Source organism: Phalacrocorax aristotelis, chromosome 1, assembly GCF_949628215.1.
Source record: "Phalacrocorax aristotelis chromosome 1, bGulAri2.1, whole genome shotgun sequence".
Classification (NCBI taxonomy): Eukaryota; Metazoa; Chordata; class Aves; order Suliformes; family Phalacrocoracidae; genus Phalacrocorax; species Phalacrocorax aristotelis.
The window spans coordinates 205,281,266-205,301,812 of NC_134276.1; the positions used below are offsets into that span (position 1 = coordinate 205,281,266).

The 20,547-nt window shown below is 38.3% G+C and overlaps 1 protein-coding gene across 2 annotated transcripts in view; it reads right to left on the reverse strand.

Annotated features, from left to right (window-relative positions):
• The window catches only part of GSAP (gamma-secretase activating protein), a 49,204-nt gene that overhangs the window by 21,606 nt on the left and 7,051 nt on the right, over window positions 1–20,547 (reverse strand). Inside the window, exons 3-17 of one of the 2 annotated variants that reach the window (XM_075081452.1) lie at window positions 18,232–18,288; window positions 17,466–17,535; window positions 16,998–17,054; window positions 16,777–16,865; window positions 16,294–16,363; window positions 15,145–15,191; window positions 13,739–13,843; window positions 12,763–12,822; window positions 12,037–12,080; window positions 10,349–10,434; window positions 5,670–5,747; window positions 3,336–3,413; window positions 2,768–2,860; window positions 1,262–1,479; window positions 907–976 (exon numbers count right to left, since the gene is read on the reverse strand). In XM_075081452.1, coding sequence (XP_074937553.1) covers window positions 907–976; window positions 1,262–1,479; window positions 2,768–2,860; window positions 3,336–3,413; window positions 5,670–5,747; window positions 10,349–10,434; window positions 12,037–12,080; window positions 12,763–12,822; window positions 13,739–13,843; window positions 15,145–15,191; window positions 16,294–16,363; window positions 16,777–16,865; window positions 16,998–17,054; window positions 17,466–17,535; window positions 18,232–18,288 — 1,222 coding nt within the window. Of the gene's footprint in view, window positions 1–906; window positions 977–1,261; window positions 1,480–2,767; window positions 2,861–3,335; window positions 3,414–5,669; window positions 5,748–10,348; window positions 10,435–12,036; window positions 12,081–12,762; window positions 12,823–13,738; window positions 13,844–15,144; window positions 15,192–16,293; window positions 16,364–16,776; window positions 16,866–16,997; window positions 17,055–17,465; window positions 17,536–18,231; window positions 18,289–20,547 lie in introns of those variants that run through there. The other variant, XM_075081453.1, reaches the window with a different exon arrangement.

Consider the following 20,547-nt stretch of genomic DNA (forward strand, 5'->3'; position numbering starts at 1 on the left):
ACAGTGCATTAAGGATGTAAAGCTACTAGAGTGTGTCCAGAGAAGGGCCACAAAGTTGGTGAAGGGTTTAGGGGAGAAACTGTATGAGGAGCAGCTAAAGTCACTTGGTTTGTTCAGCCTGGAAGAGAGGAGGCCGAGGGCAGCCCTCATCGCGGCCTGCAGCTCCCTCCCAAGGGGAGGAGGAGGGACAGGCGCTGAACTCTTCTCTCATGTGACCGATGATAGGACCCGAGGGAATGGCAAGAGGATGTGTCAGGGAAGGGTTAGGTTGGGTATTAGGAAAAGTTTCTTCTCCCAGAGGGTGGTGGAGCCCTGGAACAGGCTCCCCAGGGAGGCATCACAGCACCAAGCCTGACGCTACCCAAGAAGCACTTGGACAACACCCTCAGAGACATGGTGTGAATTTGTGGTTGTCCTGTGCAGGGACAGGAGTTGAACTCTATGATTCTTGTGGGTCCCTTCCAACTCAGGGCATTCTATGATTCTATGAAACATACCAATACATCTATTTGTCCTACTAGACAGAAGAATTCTTTTGAAAAGTTTTACTGCCAATCTGATGTTGAGAGATCTATAGACCTATAGATCTATTATCTATATTTGCCCAGAGAGGAGGTGGAGTCACCATCCCTAGAGGTGTTCAAAAAACATGTAGACGTGGCACTTCAGGGCATGGTTTAGGAGACATGGTGGTGTTGGGTTGACGGTTGGACTTGATGATCCTAGAGGTCTTTTCCAACCTTAATGATTCTATGTATCTCCTAAACTACTGATACTGTCTCTAACACCACAAAATGCAGGTGACTTAACATAAAATCATAACCAAAAAGTTTGGAAAGAGAGTCAGTTTGTGGCTTTGCCTTAAGTCACAGCCAGGGTATGCAGGAAAAAAAAAGAAACACCTACCAATGATAAATTCTTGAATGGGGTCAAAAGAATGACATGTTGACAGATTCTCAGAAATCCACCAAATAACCTGTCAGAATGAGAACAGAGAAGTTTTGTCACATCTCTCTGTTTAAGCACGTGTTTTAAGAGACTATAGAACCTTTGTTTTTGGTAGTAACACTTTGCATGAAGTAGTGATACAGAGAGAAATGTTTTCAGGACAGCCTTGACCAATAAAGCAGTTTGGGCAGCCCAGCTGAGGAGCCTCTTGCACTGCCAAAACGTTTATCGGGACTTTTCTTCTTTGGCTGATACCATTCATGCCCTAACCCTGCTTTGTATAGGACATCAATCACTGAAAAACTTTTCCCACCTGCATTTCCAAGTCTTCCATATGTCGGAAGTGCAACAGAGCACAATGTAGAGCTGCTAGTCTCTCGCTGTCTCGTTTGCTGTTCTGCAGGAACTGTAGTAAGGCACTGTCACTGATGCTCATGGCATACATACTTCCTACGTGGCAATCCAAGACTGTTGATGTGACCGGGGATCGGATGGAGCAGTTTTGCAACTTGTCAATTCTTGCAGCCTCACCTGAAGAACATTGGTTTGAGAATAAAAAGGACTAAGAAGAAAAAATTTGGCTACTACCAGTATTTCTCTTAAGACACCCAGGTCCCCAGCAGTAAGAAACAGTCTGCCTCTTGTACTAGCTGCCCTGGTATTACGCTGAAGAGGAGGAGGAATGGTGCTGGCTGGATAAAGGAAGTAAATGAGGAACTGAGTTCACACTCCGTTCTCTCCTTCCGTACTGCTAAAGCAGAGAAGGTGTACGGATTTGAGGCTCACAATGCCGTCATAGGACAAATCAGAGTATACATGACAGAACAGAGAAGGGCATAAGCTAGTAAGAGAGATTCAACACTAGAATTAGAACCTAAGCACACTGGTACTGTTCAGAACTGCTCACATGCAGAATCATAATACAAACTTGTATTGGTGGATCTCTTACCATCAACCCCAGTCACCAGAATGGCAAGGTTCTGCTCTATGATTACTTATTGAAGCATCAGATCAAAATCCCTGTATTTATGCTAGTACTAAGGTTCACCACCACAGTTCAGCAGGATTCCAGACCCTTTGCATCAGAGAATTCAGGCCCACCAAACAGCAGTGATGCTTTCCACTCATTTCTAGCAGAACAGTATTTCATTATGTATATACAACAGGTATTAGCTTCCTGTGACGCTGCCTCTGCACCAGTTCCCACTACTTACCTCTCCTTCACCCAGTCAGAAGAACAGATTTTTGTTTTCAAACAAAGGCCCCCCACTTCCAAAAATAACCCACTTCCCATAAAGACATGTTTGTTGGAAAAGAAATAACATGCCTCTCAGATGAGACTCTAAATCAAATTGCATCAGCCTGATCAGGTGAAGGAAACACAGATTTCCTCTCCCCACACCCTCCAAACACACACATTTAGAGCAACTCAATTGGAGGAAGGAAATGTAAAATCAAATTTACATCTCCATGTGAAATTTGAGAACAGTGGAGGACGGAGAAACACGTGCAAAGATGGGGGAAAGAAAACTATGAAACCAAGGCAGAGAATTTCAAATTCAGTGAAAGGTCTTTTTTCCATTTCGTAACAAGATAGAAATACGTAACAGATGAAGTATGAAGTGTCACTTCAGATACTTTTTTTAAAATGGAAATGGAAAGTGTCAAAAAATGCCATTCCTATTTTCTCAATCTCTCTCTCTTCTTCAGAACACTGTGCAATAAATCAAACTTTGAGAAATACAACTTTCACGTAAAGAGATTTGAACAAGTTTTCACTACAATAATAAAATTACTTCAAGCAGCAGTCTTACTATACCTGTCAGAAATAAACTATAGCACAGCAGGTCAGGATGCTGAATATTCAGGAGGTGCAGGAACTGGCCAGGCAAATAAGCAGCCACATAATAGTCTATTTAAAGAAAAAACAGTGGTCAGTTTAGCACTTGTTCACTTATTTGCTTTAAAAGGCTGTTTCACATGATTCTCATCTTGGCCTACTTCTCTCTGATGGAATTGATTATATCTAGGAAGTATAAAAGGAGTTAATTAAAAGCTGCTGTTGTATTAACACAGGAAACACTAGCAATACGTTTGACTTTCCAGGGGAGGATTCAAGAGGCTTGAGACACTCATGAACTCAGCAGCTGATCTCCAGATCAGATTCTGAGGCAATTTCAGAGGAAGTTGCTTACTAATAGTGAGGTCTTGCAGTATCAAATGCCAAATATAGAAGTTAAGGGGAAAAAAAAAAAGGCAGCAAAATAACACAACTACTTAAAGTCAAGAAAAAAAAACCCTTTCCTTCTAGAGAAGGGTTAGCCGTTTGTCTTCCTACAGGGGACAGAGAATGGCAGTCACTCAGGGAAGTAACACAAGTAACCTACCAAGATTCATAAAAGCCACTTCCTTCAATTGATGAGATTCTGTTCTTTCTAGAGAAACTTTAAAAGTTTTGCTGTAACCTGGGGAAAAATAATACTTTTTAAAATCCCAAACAATAAACACCATCTGTTACAAGCCAAATATGACTTCACAGCTAGGAACTTCAGCAGTGCCAATACACCCAACCAGGGATATGTTACACTGTTTTACGGGCCTGTCTGCACAGACAGATTTACTTCACCCTAAACAGAGTTGCTGCATACTAAGTAGACCTGCACCCACACAATGCAGTTCTTTAGTATGCGGAAACTGGCCATGCACTGCACAGCCTATGTTTGTGTTTAAAGAAGCATTCCATCCCAGAGCAAGCTTGTGTAAAAACACCTCCCCCCAAAGAAAAAAATAAAATACAGACACAAATCCTTTATGTAGCTGTGCTTCACACTTTGGTGGTCTTTCAACTGCTTTAAAGAATTTCCAGTTTGTTTATCTGCATGCCCTATTCCTGTAATTTAGTTCAGCTCCGTTTAAACATAGGCTAATTTCAGATCTGCTGTGTTTGCATGGGCTTTGCATCAGCACAGCTGTTATTTTATTCTAGACTTGCACCATACTTCTTCTAGCATCCAGTCAGAATGACACAGAGCCCTCATACTTCCTCAATCGCTGAGAAAAGCTGAAGATTAAAATAACTAAGGAGACAATGATCAGCCTCCAAATGCCCATGTTGCAGTAGCCTAAAAGCTGAATGGTGTCATGGTCAGAATGCTACTTAATACTGCATGAAAATTCAAGATAAGACAATAGATCCACAATTTACAGGACCACCAACAAAAAACAGTAGAACATGAGCCACTCATCCAGGACTTTGATAACTGACCCTAGCAGAGCGGTATGATTTATCCATGCTGCAAAAAGAGAAAAATTAGACTTCCAAGACCAACAGGACCACTACAGATGAAGGAGTAGCTAAACCAAATAGTTTTTCACACAAGATACTGACTGAAGTTTGCTTGTAATGAGTCAGTATACTCATCATCGCCACCCTGCTACGTGCTAATGCAAACACACACAAGCTAATACCAGCACTGTAGAGTATACCTGCAACATCATGACTTTTGTGTTTATGCTACATCAAGTGACTGCTTTAACAGGGGGCAGGAAGCTTCCTTCCAAGTTTACAGATGCCGCAGCACAGACTGAACTCCTTATATGTGTCCAAAATGTGGCTTATGGACCTGATATACCGCTGCTTCTGTAAGTCATCTCAGGACCAGTCTTAGAATTCTCTTGTATGACTGATGAATCTTACACGAATCCACAACCAGCTTTGCACCAAACAACTCCATTCCATGGTCATTTCAGATGCAGCTGGTCAATATTACCATATTTACCCTCACTTTCTTCCTGGTGCAGATAGGGATGTACAAGGGCCATGGTTGGCTCCAAGCAGCAAAGCACCCTTCAGCTGCACATCAAGTATATCTGGGGAAATCAGCCCTTCATGGCAGTACAATGCAGAATGCTGCCACACCTAGAACAGACTTCTCCAATTTGTTAGTGCCTTCAAGAGCACAAAAATTCAGTTCATTCAATCCAACAATGTTCCAGCAGCAAAGCAACAAGTTAGTGCAGCTCTGACATATGAAAAGTTTCCTGACACAAGAAAGCAAACACTTAAAAAAGGTATGTTGTCCACTCGAGCACGGTTACTCCATACGATGCAGATTCTCAACTGAGAAAGAATTTGCCTCCCTCCTCCATGTATCAAACAAGAAAGATCTTGCTAATGACAAATTTTATTCTGATCAGAATAGTGTTCTTTATTCTTTCCAAGAAAAAAAACATATGTCTTAATTTAAGAGCCGGAGCACCACTTACACAGCAACTATTCCTACAGTCAGTGGGTGTTGCACCTCTCCTGCTGTGAAAATGACATGTAGAACTGAATCTCTAAATGACATTCAAGCTAAGAGCTGTTGGCTCTATTTCCCATAAAAATTCCTGAATGCGTAAGTACAACACACCTGCAAGCTCCCACAGATTTCACTGATGTTTGTGCTCAGCATGCCGGAAAGTCTGGCTAGAAATATGGGACCAAACTAATAGCCACACACGAGGCCAGTGGTTTGAAGCTACTCCTTCAGCGTCAGGCAGGAAGTCTACAACAGGAAAGTCAAATTTGCAGCTAAAGGCAGCTGCTGTCTTTAAACACCAGCCACAGTAGTTTATTGTCTGCAGACTTCGGTATTTATTTGTTTTGCAAGGCATTCGGTGACTCTTTCAGCAAAGTGACATTCTCCAAAATAAAGCATAACTTAACAGGTTAATCTTACCTTTATGTAAAAAATATATGGAGTACATTATTTCATCAGGAATATCAGAAGCTAGACTATAACACACACACAAGCCTCCTAAAAAGACAAAAAAGGAAAAGAAAATTCACTTGTCCACCTGAATACCTAGACATCTTTATACTGCACAAAACTAAAGCAAGACTGTGTCAAATTAGTAACTAAAAATAATCTCTCAAAAAAGTTAAATGTTACAGAAATATGTATTACATATCTCTAACCATCATTTGCCTAGTCAAACCAAAAGAGAGACCAGAGGAGGTTATGTTGCACAATGGAAACCTGAGTTCTGACACAGCCAGTTCTTCTCTTCAGGAGAAGTACATTTTTAGCCTTTCCCAGTAGAAATCATGCTAGCAGCCAGGAAACTGATCAAGCTTTTCTCTCCAGAGACTGCCTCAATCTCTAGATATCTTCTGTTCAGGGACAGTCAAATCCGCACAGAACAACAAAGCAGAATGCAGTTTGTTTGCTTTCTAAGTAATTTCATATTGGCAGCAGCACGATGCACTACTAGAGCTTTCTCACGCTAGAAATGATAAATGATAGTCACTTCTCCCCTTTCCCACCCAAAGAGCTGTTAATTCCTTTTTTAGGAGAAAAGTCAGTCCTTGGCACAAGCTTATTTCAACCAAGGTACTCTGTGCTCCCCGCCCCCAGCCTCATTCTAAATCAGACTGATACTGTTTTGACTCCACTGGACGATAGACCTCCCTCCATCTCTTACAAAAACTTTAATCCACTTACTCTGATGCTTTGGCAAGCTGCTTTGGCATTCACGTTAGAAACAGCTTCCAAAGCACATTATCCCACTACAGTTGGGAAATCTGGGCCACAACTATGACCATTCACCTTTTACCTTTATTGAAAGTTTACCACTTCAAAAAAATATAATATTAATACAGATACTGTTCTATAAAAACGTAAAGGTTTAGGTAGACCAGGTATACAAAAAAAGGCACAAAATAAAGGTTTATGTACACAAGGTACAGAAAAGAAGGCACAGTGTTGAAAAAGCACAAGTACAAAAAAAGCACATCTACCAAGGTATTTTACTTGGTTAAGGGCCTTGTACCTCAGACCACAAGGCTGACCCATAGCTGTGATACAGATATGGCCGAGGCATTTCACACTTCGGGGAAAGGTAAACGTTTTCTTTTGAGATGCAAATTTTTTTCTGCTTATTCTTAGCTGATTGAATGTTGTTTGCTACACTTTTTTTTTTATATTTGAGTCATTTAGACAACAGACAGGGCATTTTGCCAGAGCACTTGGCATCTTTCAGAGCACACATAATTTTTAAAGTAGCAGCATCAGGACTCATGCGGAAGACTGGAAAAGCTCCAGCAACCCACAATGCTGTTTTATTATCAACTGCTCCCTTCCAAAACTGCAAATTTCGTCCTTGTATGCTGGAGGCTAGTATATACACTGTTCTGTAAATACGCAACATGCAAGTGAGTCTGTTCAGACTGAAGTGTCAGTGGGTAACATATGCAAGCCGATCATGAAAACAGTGTTATGGGGGACTATTAATAGGATGTGCCTCTTTCAAGTTTAGGATGCTGGCACAAATGTCAAACTGAACTATGAATAACATATCATTATCAAATTGTGTTCAACTTGATTGGGATCAATTGATTTCAATTGATATTGAAAATATCGAATGGTGCTGCATTAATACAGCTAGAAACATGACAGTCTCTGATCAGCAAGTGTCCAAGCAATGTTGCATCTGATACCATCTTGGCAATTCCATTAAAGCAGCCAGAGACTGAGAATATAGGACAAATTCCTTTCCTACCCTTACCAGCGCTCTCTGCAAATTAGATCTGGGTTGTGCTGATGAAGGGAAAGCTTGTAACCCTACTGCACCTAACTGGTGTTTCATGTGGAGGCAGAACCAGGTCTTCGACACTGTCCATTTCAAAATCGTTTGCAAACAGTAAGAGCTGTAGCTAAATGCCACAAGGTGAGAAGATTCACATGAAGATATACTTGGATGGACTCCTACCTTTTCAGAAATGAAAGAGAAAAAAGATCTCAACCACAACAAAGTAAAAAAAGGAAGCATTTAAAACTAAGTTCTACTCATACAGGGTAACAGCGAGTTTCTACTTTCAGCAGAAATAGGGGAACAACAATTACAACTCTGTCACTTGATAAATAAAAATCATAATACTGAAATTTTAAGAGTCATTTATGAATACATGAAGTTTTCACTAGGAAACTTTAAGTTCAAATTCCTCCTTTCTGTTCATGCAGAAGCACAAGACGTAAGGCTGTGCCTACACCTCACCACGGCATCTGAGTGTCACAATTCAAATACAGCATTGCACCAGGGCATTTTGTCTAGTTGTACTGGCTTAAGAGCAACTTGCCTCACGTAACTTCAGCCATCCAAACACCTCTCATTTAGACACCTATACAGCAAATGAAGAATTACGCATAGAAGCAATCATCCTCTGGAGATGTCTATTTCTATAAATATAGTCCAGATTAACTTTTAGGCCGGTAAAATTAGGTGATGGTAATCCAGGGTTTATGTCATCTCACTGCCTGCATTTTTTTAATACTGAGCAAATTTAACTGAAAAGTACTTCTAAAGTGCTAAGAAAACCTAACAGTCCGGTGTTGTTTAAATAACCACTGAATTCTGGACATGCAAAGTTAATTCTGAGACTATAACTACTTGATCTCAGCTAATTTAGAAGTACATAGGGGTTTTTATCTGGAGGCATTTTGTCTCTGCTGAGTATAAGGAACAGGGCTACTTTTCTTCTACTGCGGAAGCTTGAGAAAGGAAGAGTGATTTCATCCAGACTTCAGATTGGCAGTAGTCAATAACAGTTTTATTAAATGGGAAGTTGCATGGAATATTCCATTTTGAAGTGATGCCAATTATTCTTTGCCAGAGATGTCCGAATGGTACAAATAGGGATATCTGCATTAATATTTCAAGCATGCCAACAGTTCCACAGAAGGCACAGTCTGTGCCCCAAAGAGCTTGTAGTCCAGTTTTGTAAATCACCACAAACAAGAGGCACAAAAGAGAACTTTAGTGTGATTACCCACAGTGTTCTCTGACAACTAAATATGGTCTCAGTGCCAAAACCATTTGCTCCAAACTGTTAGTTACTCAAAACAGGTTGTGCAAAGTAATCCTCAGTTTCAAACAACATTCAGTGAAAAGCCACATACTATAATCTCATTTAGTAAGTTTAATCATCAAATTATGTGTTTTACATTAAGCGCAATGAAAAGTGCATGTGAAAGGTTCCACACCAAACTTAAACACTGTGTTGCCAGATGGAAAAGAACATTTTACCTCAGGGTAACTGAACAACAGTCTTGTTGGAGAAAGACTGAATTTCATCCTGAAGTAAAAGGAGGTGATTCAATCTGAACAAACCCTAGAGAAGTATATGTTTAAAAGGATATATATATATACAAATCAATAGTATTTTCCATTATTGGACAGGCTGTTTGTATAAGTAGCCGTCTGTCTTGTTAACAGAGAAAAAGTAGCCTAATCTACATTTGGTAGATAGAAACTTCACTTTCTTTTATTTCTAATTCTCTAATTCTTTCCCTCTGTGAGCTGTCTGCTTTGGTAAGAAAAAAAATCCATGTAAGGAAACTGTATTTCACTTGATTTACATTAATGGTCATTTCAACACAACTGGCAAAAACCTCAGCAATTCACCTGTGTGCATACAGCACACCTGAAGAAGTGACATGTAAAGCCACTTCTGCAAAAGATTATATCCCTCTACAACTCTGTAGACTATTCAAAGGTTAATCAGATAACATCTCTGCTTGGCAGTATGGTCTAATTTAGAAGCTGAAAATGCAGGCATCTCTGATGAACAGATGCTTCTTGAGACCAGTTTTTAATTAAAAAAAAAAATCTCATGGCATGCATTAGGATACAGGGAGACTCCTAAATCCTAAAGGTTTAAGGAACATTTTTGGTTTAAGTTTAAGGAATTATACATATACTAAACACTTAAGTATCACATACTCGGACCTTCCAGGTATCACATACTAACACCAATAATGAAGCTTTTAGAATCTGTATTGCACATGCTCCACTTACACATGTCCGCTCTGTAATACAATTATACACTGTCAGATGCCCAGACAACAGACCTAGCCAAAACCTTCCTTGAATTTACTTTCTAACACATTTTTGTTCAGCTTTAACACTAAATTGCTTTAATGTAACACACAACCATGCTTTGGTACCACCTGTGTTCTGAAACCAGCAGAAAATGCTACAGTGTGCTTAGACTGAGATATTTCACCGCATGAGTGCATGATACCATTTCTCTGAAGTTGGGCTACCAGAAAATTTCTGGGTGACTGATTTATTGTTGGTGTTGATATATAAAACCCTAGGTACTCTTCAGCTTAACTTGGAATGCAGCTTTCAGAGGGTAAAAAAACTTAATATGAAAAATAGTGCCTTCTCCCTCTCCTCACAGTCACCTGACAAATATTCTAAAGGAATAAAAGTCTTACACTAATACAAAAAAATGAACCACACAAAAAGTACAAATATATATGTCTTAAGAAGAAATTTAATAATGAGTTATGGCTGCACTGCATGGTAATTACTAGTGGAGATGATTTTGACAATACTTGTATTTATTCATTACCTTCTTTACTTGTAAAAACCTGAAGATTCAAATATTTAGATGCAACATCTTGGTCTTGACAGTAATCATATCCAAAATTCACAAGCCTATGAGCAAATAAAGATCACTTAATAAATCACTTCATCTACAGAGATTCATCACAACACAAAGATCATGAGAACAGTCACTATGTAATCAAAACATACTAATTAAATTACAATCAAATGTTCTGTAATGCAAATTAAATTAGGTGTTAACCAATCTGTCAATGCTGTCAGAAATTAAAATTCCAAGACTACACATTGTTACCAGAAACCAACAGTCCTGATTACACTGCAAACTTCATATTCACTTACAGCAGCATAGCCCAACTACACCTATATTTAAAGTGAAAGTAAGCTCTGATGAAGTACTGAAAATCCAAACATTCATCATACCTGAGAACTCAAAGGCTTTGTAGTCTAACTCTACCATTCCTATGTCTATAAAGCCACATTATAATCTGCAACTAGGCACGCTAATTTCAGCGGAAATACTTGAAAAGGAAAGCACAAAAATCACACTCGCATGGAACTTGTTTACCATGACATTCTTTTTCAGTGTCATGCTGCCTGTGTTTTAATGGTTTTACATCTCTTTAAAATCTACAAGTCCTATTTTTGACAGGCAGAACATGCAACAGAAGATTGCAGTCCGTCTGCATTGGCCTTTTTGTGATTGGGCTTTTTTTCCAGAAAGCAATTTGATCCTGTAGGAATTTTCCCCTAGGTCCTCTGCAATAATTTTAAAAAAAAAAAAAAAAAAAAAAGCATTGAAGCTCTTACAAGAGTTGGACTTTTTCAGTACTAACTGCAAGAGTATACACTGTCCATTTAGGGCAACCTGCACATGCAGGAGCACCACACTGAGCCTTCTGCATAGCACTAAGACTCTGTGAGAGCCACATTCTGGGCAGGGCGGAACTCAACTGCTTTCAGTTATCGGTATCTGACAGATAGGCTTTGGCCTCCCTTTTTATTCACAAAGAGAAACAGGCCCTTTTGGAATGTAAATTCAACTTACTGTAGATAGATGAGGATGAAATGAATTATGACAGAGAGTCAGGCCATCCTGACTATTTTTTCCTCAATTATTAGGGAGCCTTAAGGACACAGGCTCAGATGCAGTCATGTACACAGTAGATACAGATAAAAATCACATGAATCTTAGCCTTTGAAAGTGCAGGCTGCCTGGAAATAGGATGCTGGAGGAGAAAAGGGTACAGGCAGTGTCTCATAGACTATAAAAAGGAGCTACTGACCCGGTTAACTGCCCAGTAAAACATGTAACAGCAATTAAAAATTGAGAGCTTCCCTCAATAGGAATTTTGACATCACCACTACAACATGCCCAAGATTAAAACACATTAATTTAAATAGGTACAGAATACTCAGAGGAAGGATGGTTTAATCTATAGCTAGCTCTTCAGACAAATAATTTTTTAAAATGGCACCAAAAAGCAGTCAAGGATTAAATTACATTTTACAGTTGACCCTGATGAAAATTAAACAAACTGGAGGTTTGGACACTATGTTCAGATTAATCTTATGTTCCAGTACCATGTAGGCAACTGAAAACAAAGATACTGTGGTTTGGACAAGTGTCACTTAGGTTTGTAAAACATTATCCTATATATTAAAAGGAAAGCAAAACAAATCATTAAAACTTACTTTAATTGTGTGTCATTTACAGAAATATCCAGGTGTGATTCCAGCTGTTAACCAAAACAAAAAACAAACCTATTACTTAGTGACTTAATATTTCAGACTAGTAAAATGTGTCAAACTCACATTTCACCAGATTCAACATTTTAACAGTTTATCTATCCTCTTCTAATCCTTACACAGTCACCCAAAAAAAAAAACATAAAATAGCTTCTTTAAAAAAAAAAGAAAAGAAATCACAATATGTTTAACCCTGCATTAGAGTAAATTTCAGTCACTGGGACAAAAGTCTAATAACAATTACATGTTCAACAGTTGTAATTTTTTGTTCTCTGTATTTTGGATGCAACAGATTTTCCTGTCTCACTTAAAACTGACATAAAATCAGTACATGGCTTCTTTGTCTAGTGCATTTGATAACCCTGCTTTTCAATATTTGAGTATAAGATCAGTATAATGTTATGAACTATGAACATCACGTACTTCTAGGTCAATATCTGTGCAATTCCACAGAAGTTACCTTACCATGGCACAAGCTGAATCTGAATATATTCTTTAAAAGAATACCATGAAAAAAAAAAAAAAAAACCCCGAACAGAAAAACAAAACCTAGTTTACCTCTGCAAAAATTCCGGTAATAAAAGACACTGAAACAGATCTCTGTATCAGTGCCTGGAACACATAATTACACCCCACACAAAACCATTGTATAATAAAATACTCATGACTTACTACTGAGTTAAAATTTTCATCAGGATAAAACTGGACACATTTTAAAGTACTCGTTGATTCCTGGAATTAAGAGGATGTGTTTTGTAACTGGTAAAATAGAAAGCATATCATATAGACTGAAAAGTACTGGATACTTCACACCGTTCTCCACCCTCAACCTGCTTTGCTAACAGATATGCAGAAGTTAGGGGACAAAAGACAACTTTAAAAACCACATATAACCCCCCACAATAGCACCATGACATGCTTCCTTCCTGTCCCAGAACATTATCTGCCAATCATCTATAATTGCGTGGGCCCTCACTTGAAGCACAGCATTACATGTCACACATACACACACACATTTCAGAAAGTTAAAAAATCATTTTCATAACTAACTACCTGTATGGCAAAAGGAATTGTATCTTATTTTGGTCAGTTCAGAAAGGGTATCTCAGAAACAAAAACAGGATTATGTTTCTCCATCACAGTTCACTTCCTGTTATTTCCTAACACTCATATTTTTTTGGTGGCTAAGAAGAGTTAAGAAAAATCAGTTTTCTTTTACGTAGAATACATCAAGTGCAAATAGTCCCTCAGACAAAAAAAAAGCCAAACACAGAGTTTCAGCATTTCTAGCCAAGAACCTGCCCTCATTTGGTCACTCGGTAAGTCTGTGTACAACATACTTTCTAGGTGTGAATTCTCATGACAGTTTTTTGTAGATTTAGATCCTTTTGAATAAAAGAACTTTTTACAGCCAGAAAACCTAACAAACCCACCCTTTTTTACAGAAAGCACTAAGACCACCAGCCATCTTCCACTTTACTATGCGTAAACAGCAGTTACGGCAAGTCTGGCTTTTGCTTTAGGTTATTTGAGGTAGGAACAAGACAGACTACTATAATGGGAAACGCTATTATTACCCCACACACTCAAAACTTTACTGTCATGAGACAGTCAGGAACAAAAACTACTCGAGTGACTTTCATCTCACCTTTGGAACAATGTAGAAGAGCCTTTGTTCCATCATATCCCATTGTGCCCAAATGAGATCATCTGCAACTCTGGCTCTTGGAAGCTGACCTGAGTTTTGAATCACCTCAAGGGAAAGAACATTAGAAGTTGTCAAAGAAGGTTATATAACAATTAGGCACAGTCTGTGCTTTAAAGAGAAAAGCAATAACAGAAGAGGTACAAATACTGAGATGCTCGGAGGGAATATGCTGTTAGCTGCACCAAGTCCACCTTTGTTGTGTGCAGGGTGCTCAGTTTAAAGAGATCAGAAGCACAGTTTTCAGGGTACGCTTAGTATCAAATATTTTGTTTGAGATTTCCTTGCTTGCAAGAAATCCACCACTTAAGCTGCTCAAAGTGAACACAGCAAAACAGATGGCACTATTCATCATAGAGAAGGGGAGAGGAGTGAAATACCACAGACAGTTCAGAACCAGCTACATGAACTACTGAAGGAAAATGCGTTTGTTCCAAAAAAAGATTTCTGTCCAAAGTCTCAGACACATGATGGAGGGTACCAGCAGCAGGGAAAGGACTAGAATTGTGGAAAACTCTTGGAATTGTATTAATTCACTCTTAAAAGACGGAAGGAGATTTCATGTCAACCAAAACAAATCTGTTCGTCCAAAGGACATCAATTTGATCTGGTTTTTTCTGATTACACTCTTAGTCTTTACTCCACTGCTGTAGTCTAGCATCTAAAACCCATCTGCTTTAAAATCAATTACAAACTTTGAGAAAGCCACGAAAGATTTTAAAGTGACTGAGAATCAGGACCTTAACTCTTTCATTCCAGGCCTACATTTGTCTCCATAAAGCAAAACCCTGGCTTTCGTGACGCAATTCTTTACTATATTAGATGTATGTTTATTAACAGTAAGTCTACATCTACAATTTACATCTACAATTTATTGAAGACAAATTCATGTTAAAAATAGGAAGAAGAGATGAGCGGAAAAGGAGATTGGAACATTCACAGCACTTGGAGTGTACCTTAGTTTTGTGTCTTTTGTTTGTTTGCTTGTTTTTAAAATGAATCCTTTACTGAGAGACACACACTCCCAAAAGGCAAAGTTAGGAAGGTGACTCTGCAAATATTTTAAATGGCTTAAAAATGTATATACACTGTTTACTTCTAACATAGAGACATATTCAGCAACAAACAAAAAACAATAAATGAAGTAACTTTCCTCACTGATTACACGGTATACAGGTTTTTCTATCAGCTTTGTGGTTAGCTGCATGACTTGCTCTACTATCAATACTTTCTTCAATATATTTTGTGTCGCCCACATGTAAAACTAAAAAACAGTAATTAAAATTAGAGATGTTTAAATTTTCAATTAAAGCAAAAAAACTCAATACCCAAGGTTTTTCAAGCCTTACCATTTTGTCGTCTTCTGCAACCACATGAACGTCAAATTGTTCAATATCTTTAAAATAGATCAAAAAGTCATTACAAACATACATTTTTATGTGCTTTTATACACCTTATTAAACAATCTCACCTCTTCGAATGCTGTAAGAACACATTACGGCCAGGAAAGTTCAACTCGGTATAAGAGGAAATCTGTGATATACAAACACAGGTGCCTGTGCAAAGGCCTGGACTCTCTTCCTTTCCTGAGCCGAGGGTAGCCTCAGCCATACCACCTTGTGGAAGCAGTTCTCTGCCCACATCAGTGCAGCAGCGACAGGAAAAGCGCTAACTGAAACGTGCCAAGGAGCACACTTACAAAGAAAGTAACACAGATCTGCATGTCTGTGCCCAAGACTACACCCTAGCCCTGTTTCACTTCCTAGCATGAATACCACCTCGCAGTCCTTTTCCACACACAATTTGTAAAAATTATCGGTAGTTTGTCTGTGCGAAGGGTGCAAGATTCACCCAGCAGATGTTGTTAGTGTTTCTGATATAGTTCACAGCACTGCAAATGTATTAGGAGGTGAACTATGCTCACTTAAACCCAGCTACCTAAAGGTCAGTCTCTAGCTTTAGCAGAGAAGATAGGCCTTTCCAAAAAAGATGGAAAAAGCAATCTCATTCTAAGACTGAAAGTCAAGAGGGGTAAATAGTTTTTTCCATGTGTTCACCTCTATCCATGTGTTCACCTCTATCTGTTCCCTCCCATTAGATTAGGCTGAACATGCAAAATTAGCTGAATCCAAGGAACTACTGTCCTATTCTTACCCCACTCGTCACTCATAAAATCACAACCCATCTTCCATAGTCAATTGATCTGCTCTGAATTTACATAGGCAGCTATAAAAGTCTATTTCTAAAAAAGCTAAAATAAAGATAACTGATGAATTCATGAACTAAGCAAATAATTGCAGTCAAAGCTGACCATTCTGCTAACATCGAAAAAAATCCCATTGAATTATACAGTTTTTGAAAGAAGTTTGGAATACCTAGAATAGGTCATACCCTTTTTTTGCCTGGTTTTTTTCCAATAAAAGTCTACCAAAAATATGATCTATAACGATCATCTTAAAGTAAAAGAATTACAATGTACTTTTAAAATATCAACTCACATTTATCTTCTGAAACTAGCAAGAGGCGACTTTCTGTAGAAGTATTTCTGCCTTCAGCTGGATAAAGAAACTATACAGAAAGTTTCACAAAAGTAAGTAAATAACCAAAGTAGTTTAGAACACTTATCTAAAATGGGGTTTTTTAGCTGGATATTTAAATATTTTTAAATTAAGACAGGCACACTAACGATATTCAATTAATAAAAATAGCTGTTATTACAGACTAGTAGTCACCAACCACTATAATTGCAAGCTTCAGGGGACTGAACAGAAACAAAAAAGTAGCCTTCATGTCAGAGAAATATTCTACATCAAACATTTTATGAAGTTTCCCATTTTTTTCTTCCGTTCTGTGAAAAAACACAGGCACACTATCTCTGTAACAATTGCAATATAACATGAGATATTCCTGCACTCAACCACTTTTTCTCTCTAGCACAGTGGATTAAAAAGGTTTATATTTAGATTAGTTGAACAATTTACCTGTACTCGAACACAGCTATCCACAGCCTTTAGGACTCTCACGTTATTAATGGGATGAATTTCAATTAGCAAGGCTAAATACTTGGATACTGCAAAAAGAACATGTTTTAGATAATATACTTTTTTATACACAGTTTTGTTTTCTAAACAGAAATTACGTAGGGAAAAAAGCAAAAGTGTACAATATTTCTAACAGTATTAAAACAATCCACTTGTAGTACCTGACTGTAACAGCTGACTTACTCTTTCTTCCTCTGTATATTGACAGAAGCTGACCGCTAAGGGAAAAAAAACACACAACACAATCACAGTGAGCATGTATATTTGGTATTATTCTTATTAAACATTCTTGAGAGCAAGCATCACAAATTTTTTTACCAAAAACATGTACAGTAAAGGAACCACAGAAGCTCTTCTAGATGTAGGAGACATGTATAAATGCAGAAGGGGGAAGTGAACAAAGGGTCAGTGTGTATTAGATTTGTTTTACTAAAACAGCAATATCATTACAGCTGTGTCTTTAAGTTGTCACCTACATTATTTGGTGATGGTTCCACTGAAATGCATAGACTGCTATGGGCAACATATGGGTCAAAATAGATTTAAGTAATTCTAGACCCAAATGTATCATCCTACTAAACCATCTTTACCATGACACAAAGATATTTAATGATAAAACACATATTTACCCAATAACGTCCTTTCATTGTTGACCGAACAACTGATTATGCGTAGATCCTTCTCAAACATATAGAGGTGCTATAGAGAAACACATTAATGCTAATACTTTTTGTAGACTGCATAAAGAATACTATCTAATTACTCCTCCTTAGGAAACCACAGTTGACTAGTACACCATTTTTATTTTTAAAGCAAATCATTTCAGGGCCAGAAGAACCATATTTCAAGCCTCAGTTGTACCACTTCTCCTTTTTCTCAGTTGTTTGTTTCTTACTGGTTCTTTTGAGCTCTGTGCTGCCACTAGAGCAGCACAGCAGACCTTTATGTAAATACGAAATTTCACCTGTTACAGGGACACTTGCAAAGGCCCATTATCATGATTCCAGCTACTGAATTGAAGTACATTCAGTTTTAGAATTTCTTACAAATGGTAGCACCAAACAGGCTGAGGATGCACACATAACAAAAAAAACCCAAAACATTTACTTCTTAGCACACATGTTCAGTGTGAAGACGAGTGGAAAGGGCTTGAATTTCTTGTTTAGAAATAAAGATTGCAGACATGATGCTTCACTACTCCCAAGTCATTCAGATGCTCTGTAATAGTCTGCATCTTAATACCGCTGAGCATCATTCAGATACCTTCTCTCGTCTCTCTTCTGTTTCAAACAAGCATATACTCCTTAAGGACATAACACACTGTGTTGCAAGGCATCAAAATCTGGAACACTACAGCACTGTCTTCACCAGGGAGAAGCCTGGTATTGCTCTCACCTCATTCTGTTTAGTTTGAAGATCATACAATCCAATGTGAGTGTTTCTCTGATTTCCCTATGGATGAAAACAAATTAGCACTGGCAATGTAAACATATACGAAGTTAAACATTGTTTTTATTTTTTTTCCTACCTCTCTCTCCTCTTCCCCCTGCCCCTCAACACACATCTCACTTCCCTGTCCTATAAACAGGCAGTTAATTATCTAATTCCAAGAAAAGCGAGGCAAGAAAGAGAACAATTTTTTTTCCTTTTAGAACTAACACATGGGATAAAGCTGAAATGTGGCCAATCCACAGCCCACAAGCCACTGCATAAGCCAAGTGCCTCTCTCTCACTTTGGTTCTGAGTTGGTTTTAATTATAGGCAGTAGTGCCAGGAAGAGAGATGTCTGTACAAGAATGACTGGTGATGCTATGGCCCCTGGAAGATTTAAGGCTGGTATTCCAAATTTCACCAACTTGGTGGGTCACTGCTCCAAAAGGGAGCACAGAAACATCAAACATCACCAAACAGAGCTTCCAGTGATCTGGTTGCAGGCTGGAAAAAGGATTTCAGCTCTGCCTTAGGAAATGATTGTTTGAAGGCTAAATATATTTCACACACTCAGATGACACCATTAGCCTGCTGCCTTTAAAAGGAAACATAATACACATCCTTTCTAGCTTATTGATCATAATGTGTAATGATATTGTTTGGGGCACTTCTAAGACTATATAAGTCAAAAGTTTTCTTGGTAATTTTTACCAAGCTTTAAATTTTCAAAATATTTTAAAAAATTAAATTCTGATTGGCAGCATACATTGTATATCAAATCAGGCTGAAGTCCATTCATGTACACTAGGTATAGGCACTAAATTACTAAACTGCTGAAATTAAATCCAGCCACATGGGCTTGTACTCAAACAGTGAGCATCATTGTTTTTAACTACAGCTTGGGGGGAGAGGGGAGAAATCTGTGGTTATTTACAAAGTTACGGCATCTTGCTTTGTGAAGTTAAAACAAAAGCCTGAGTATTCTCTTCCTAAGGGGTCTGTTTCTGAGTGTCTCATTATTGTTGGCAATGACAAAAGTCTTTGACTTCTGATTTACACAAGGAAAACAAAATGTCTTTATATTAAGACACAGGCTTCAGGCTTCCTAATTTAAGATTAAGCAAGTGCTTTCACAAATAACTCTTCTTTCCAAGTGTGTCTGAAAAGCTACATCCTCTGTAGCTACTGAAAAATATACTTTACAAGACCTGTAACAGGAGTACATCAGCGCCCATAACTGTGCATGAGCTAAGATGCTTGTTTTCATGTTTACTCCAAAGATTCTTGTATTGCCTTGCAAAATAGAAGCGCTGACACTAGACTTCATTAAGTGTCTTCCTCTACACCAACTATCAATGTCACGAAAGACAGACACTGTCAAAATTACAGTGCAATGCAATACTCTAAAATAAGCTTGAAAATAAAAGTTCATTCTCCACCTTCCCCTGATTTCATGCAGGATGCACTTGATTTTCTTCCACTTAGCAGACAAAGGTTGTTTTCTATTTGTTTCTATTAGGAAACAAGGCAGGGCAGCTCAGTGTAGTTTACATCCTTGTTTGTGCACTTTCCTCACTGACAACGTCACAGGTAAAGTTTGCTGCTATAAAACCCACAGGAAAGGCCCACAGACATATAGCTGTGTCTTGCAAAAGTGGTAACTCGTTATAAGTAGTTTATCATGAAGGAGGGAGAGAGGGAGAAAAGAGAGCGATTAAACTGCCTTAACAACTCAGTAAGTTCTGTAGTTTTTAGAAGCTGTAATTACATCGTGATTTTTCCAATGTAAGTTTAAGGAAACAGAAGGACCAGATGCAGACACTTAAAGCAGTCTGTTTTCCCCAGGTAAGCTTTCCAGTGTGTTGATGTATATTAGCAGAACAGAATAGCAAACAGCAAGGAATACTTATATTTTAGAACAAGTTTGTAAAAATTTAAAAGAAGTGTCAATTGGGGCCTAGAACTACTTGTCATTTGATAAGATGCATACAGCAAGACTCTTTTCTTGTATGTAAATCTGAATGGATACTCCTCTTAAAAGGTTTGCAGTAAACTCCAAAACCAGAGAACTATACCCGTACGTTGTCAATGGACTCTTTCAGAAAAAGAAACATTTGGACTGAATCCCTGTTAAGTCAATAGCAAAGTGCAAAAAGACAGACAGACACACAATCCTCTCCAACACTTGTTGTGTTTTAGCATTCTACTCTTGAGAAAGAGGAAGAAAAAAATTCAGTCCTGCTAGGTATGGTAGTCCCAAGGTATGACTGCAGCTGACAC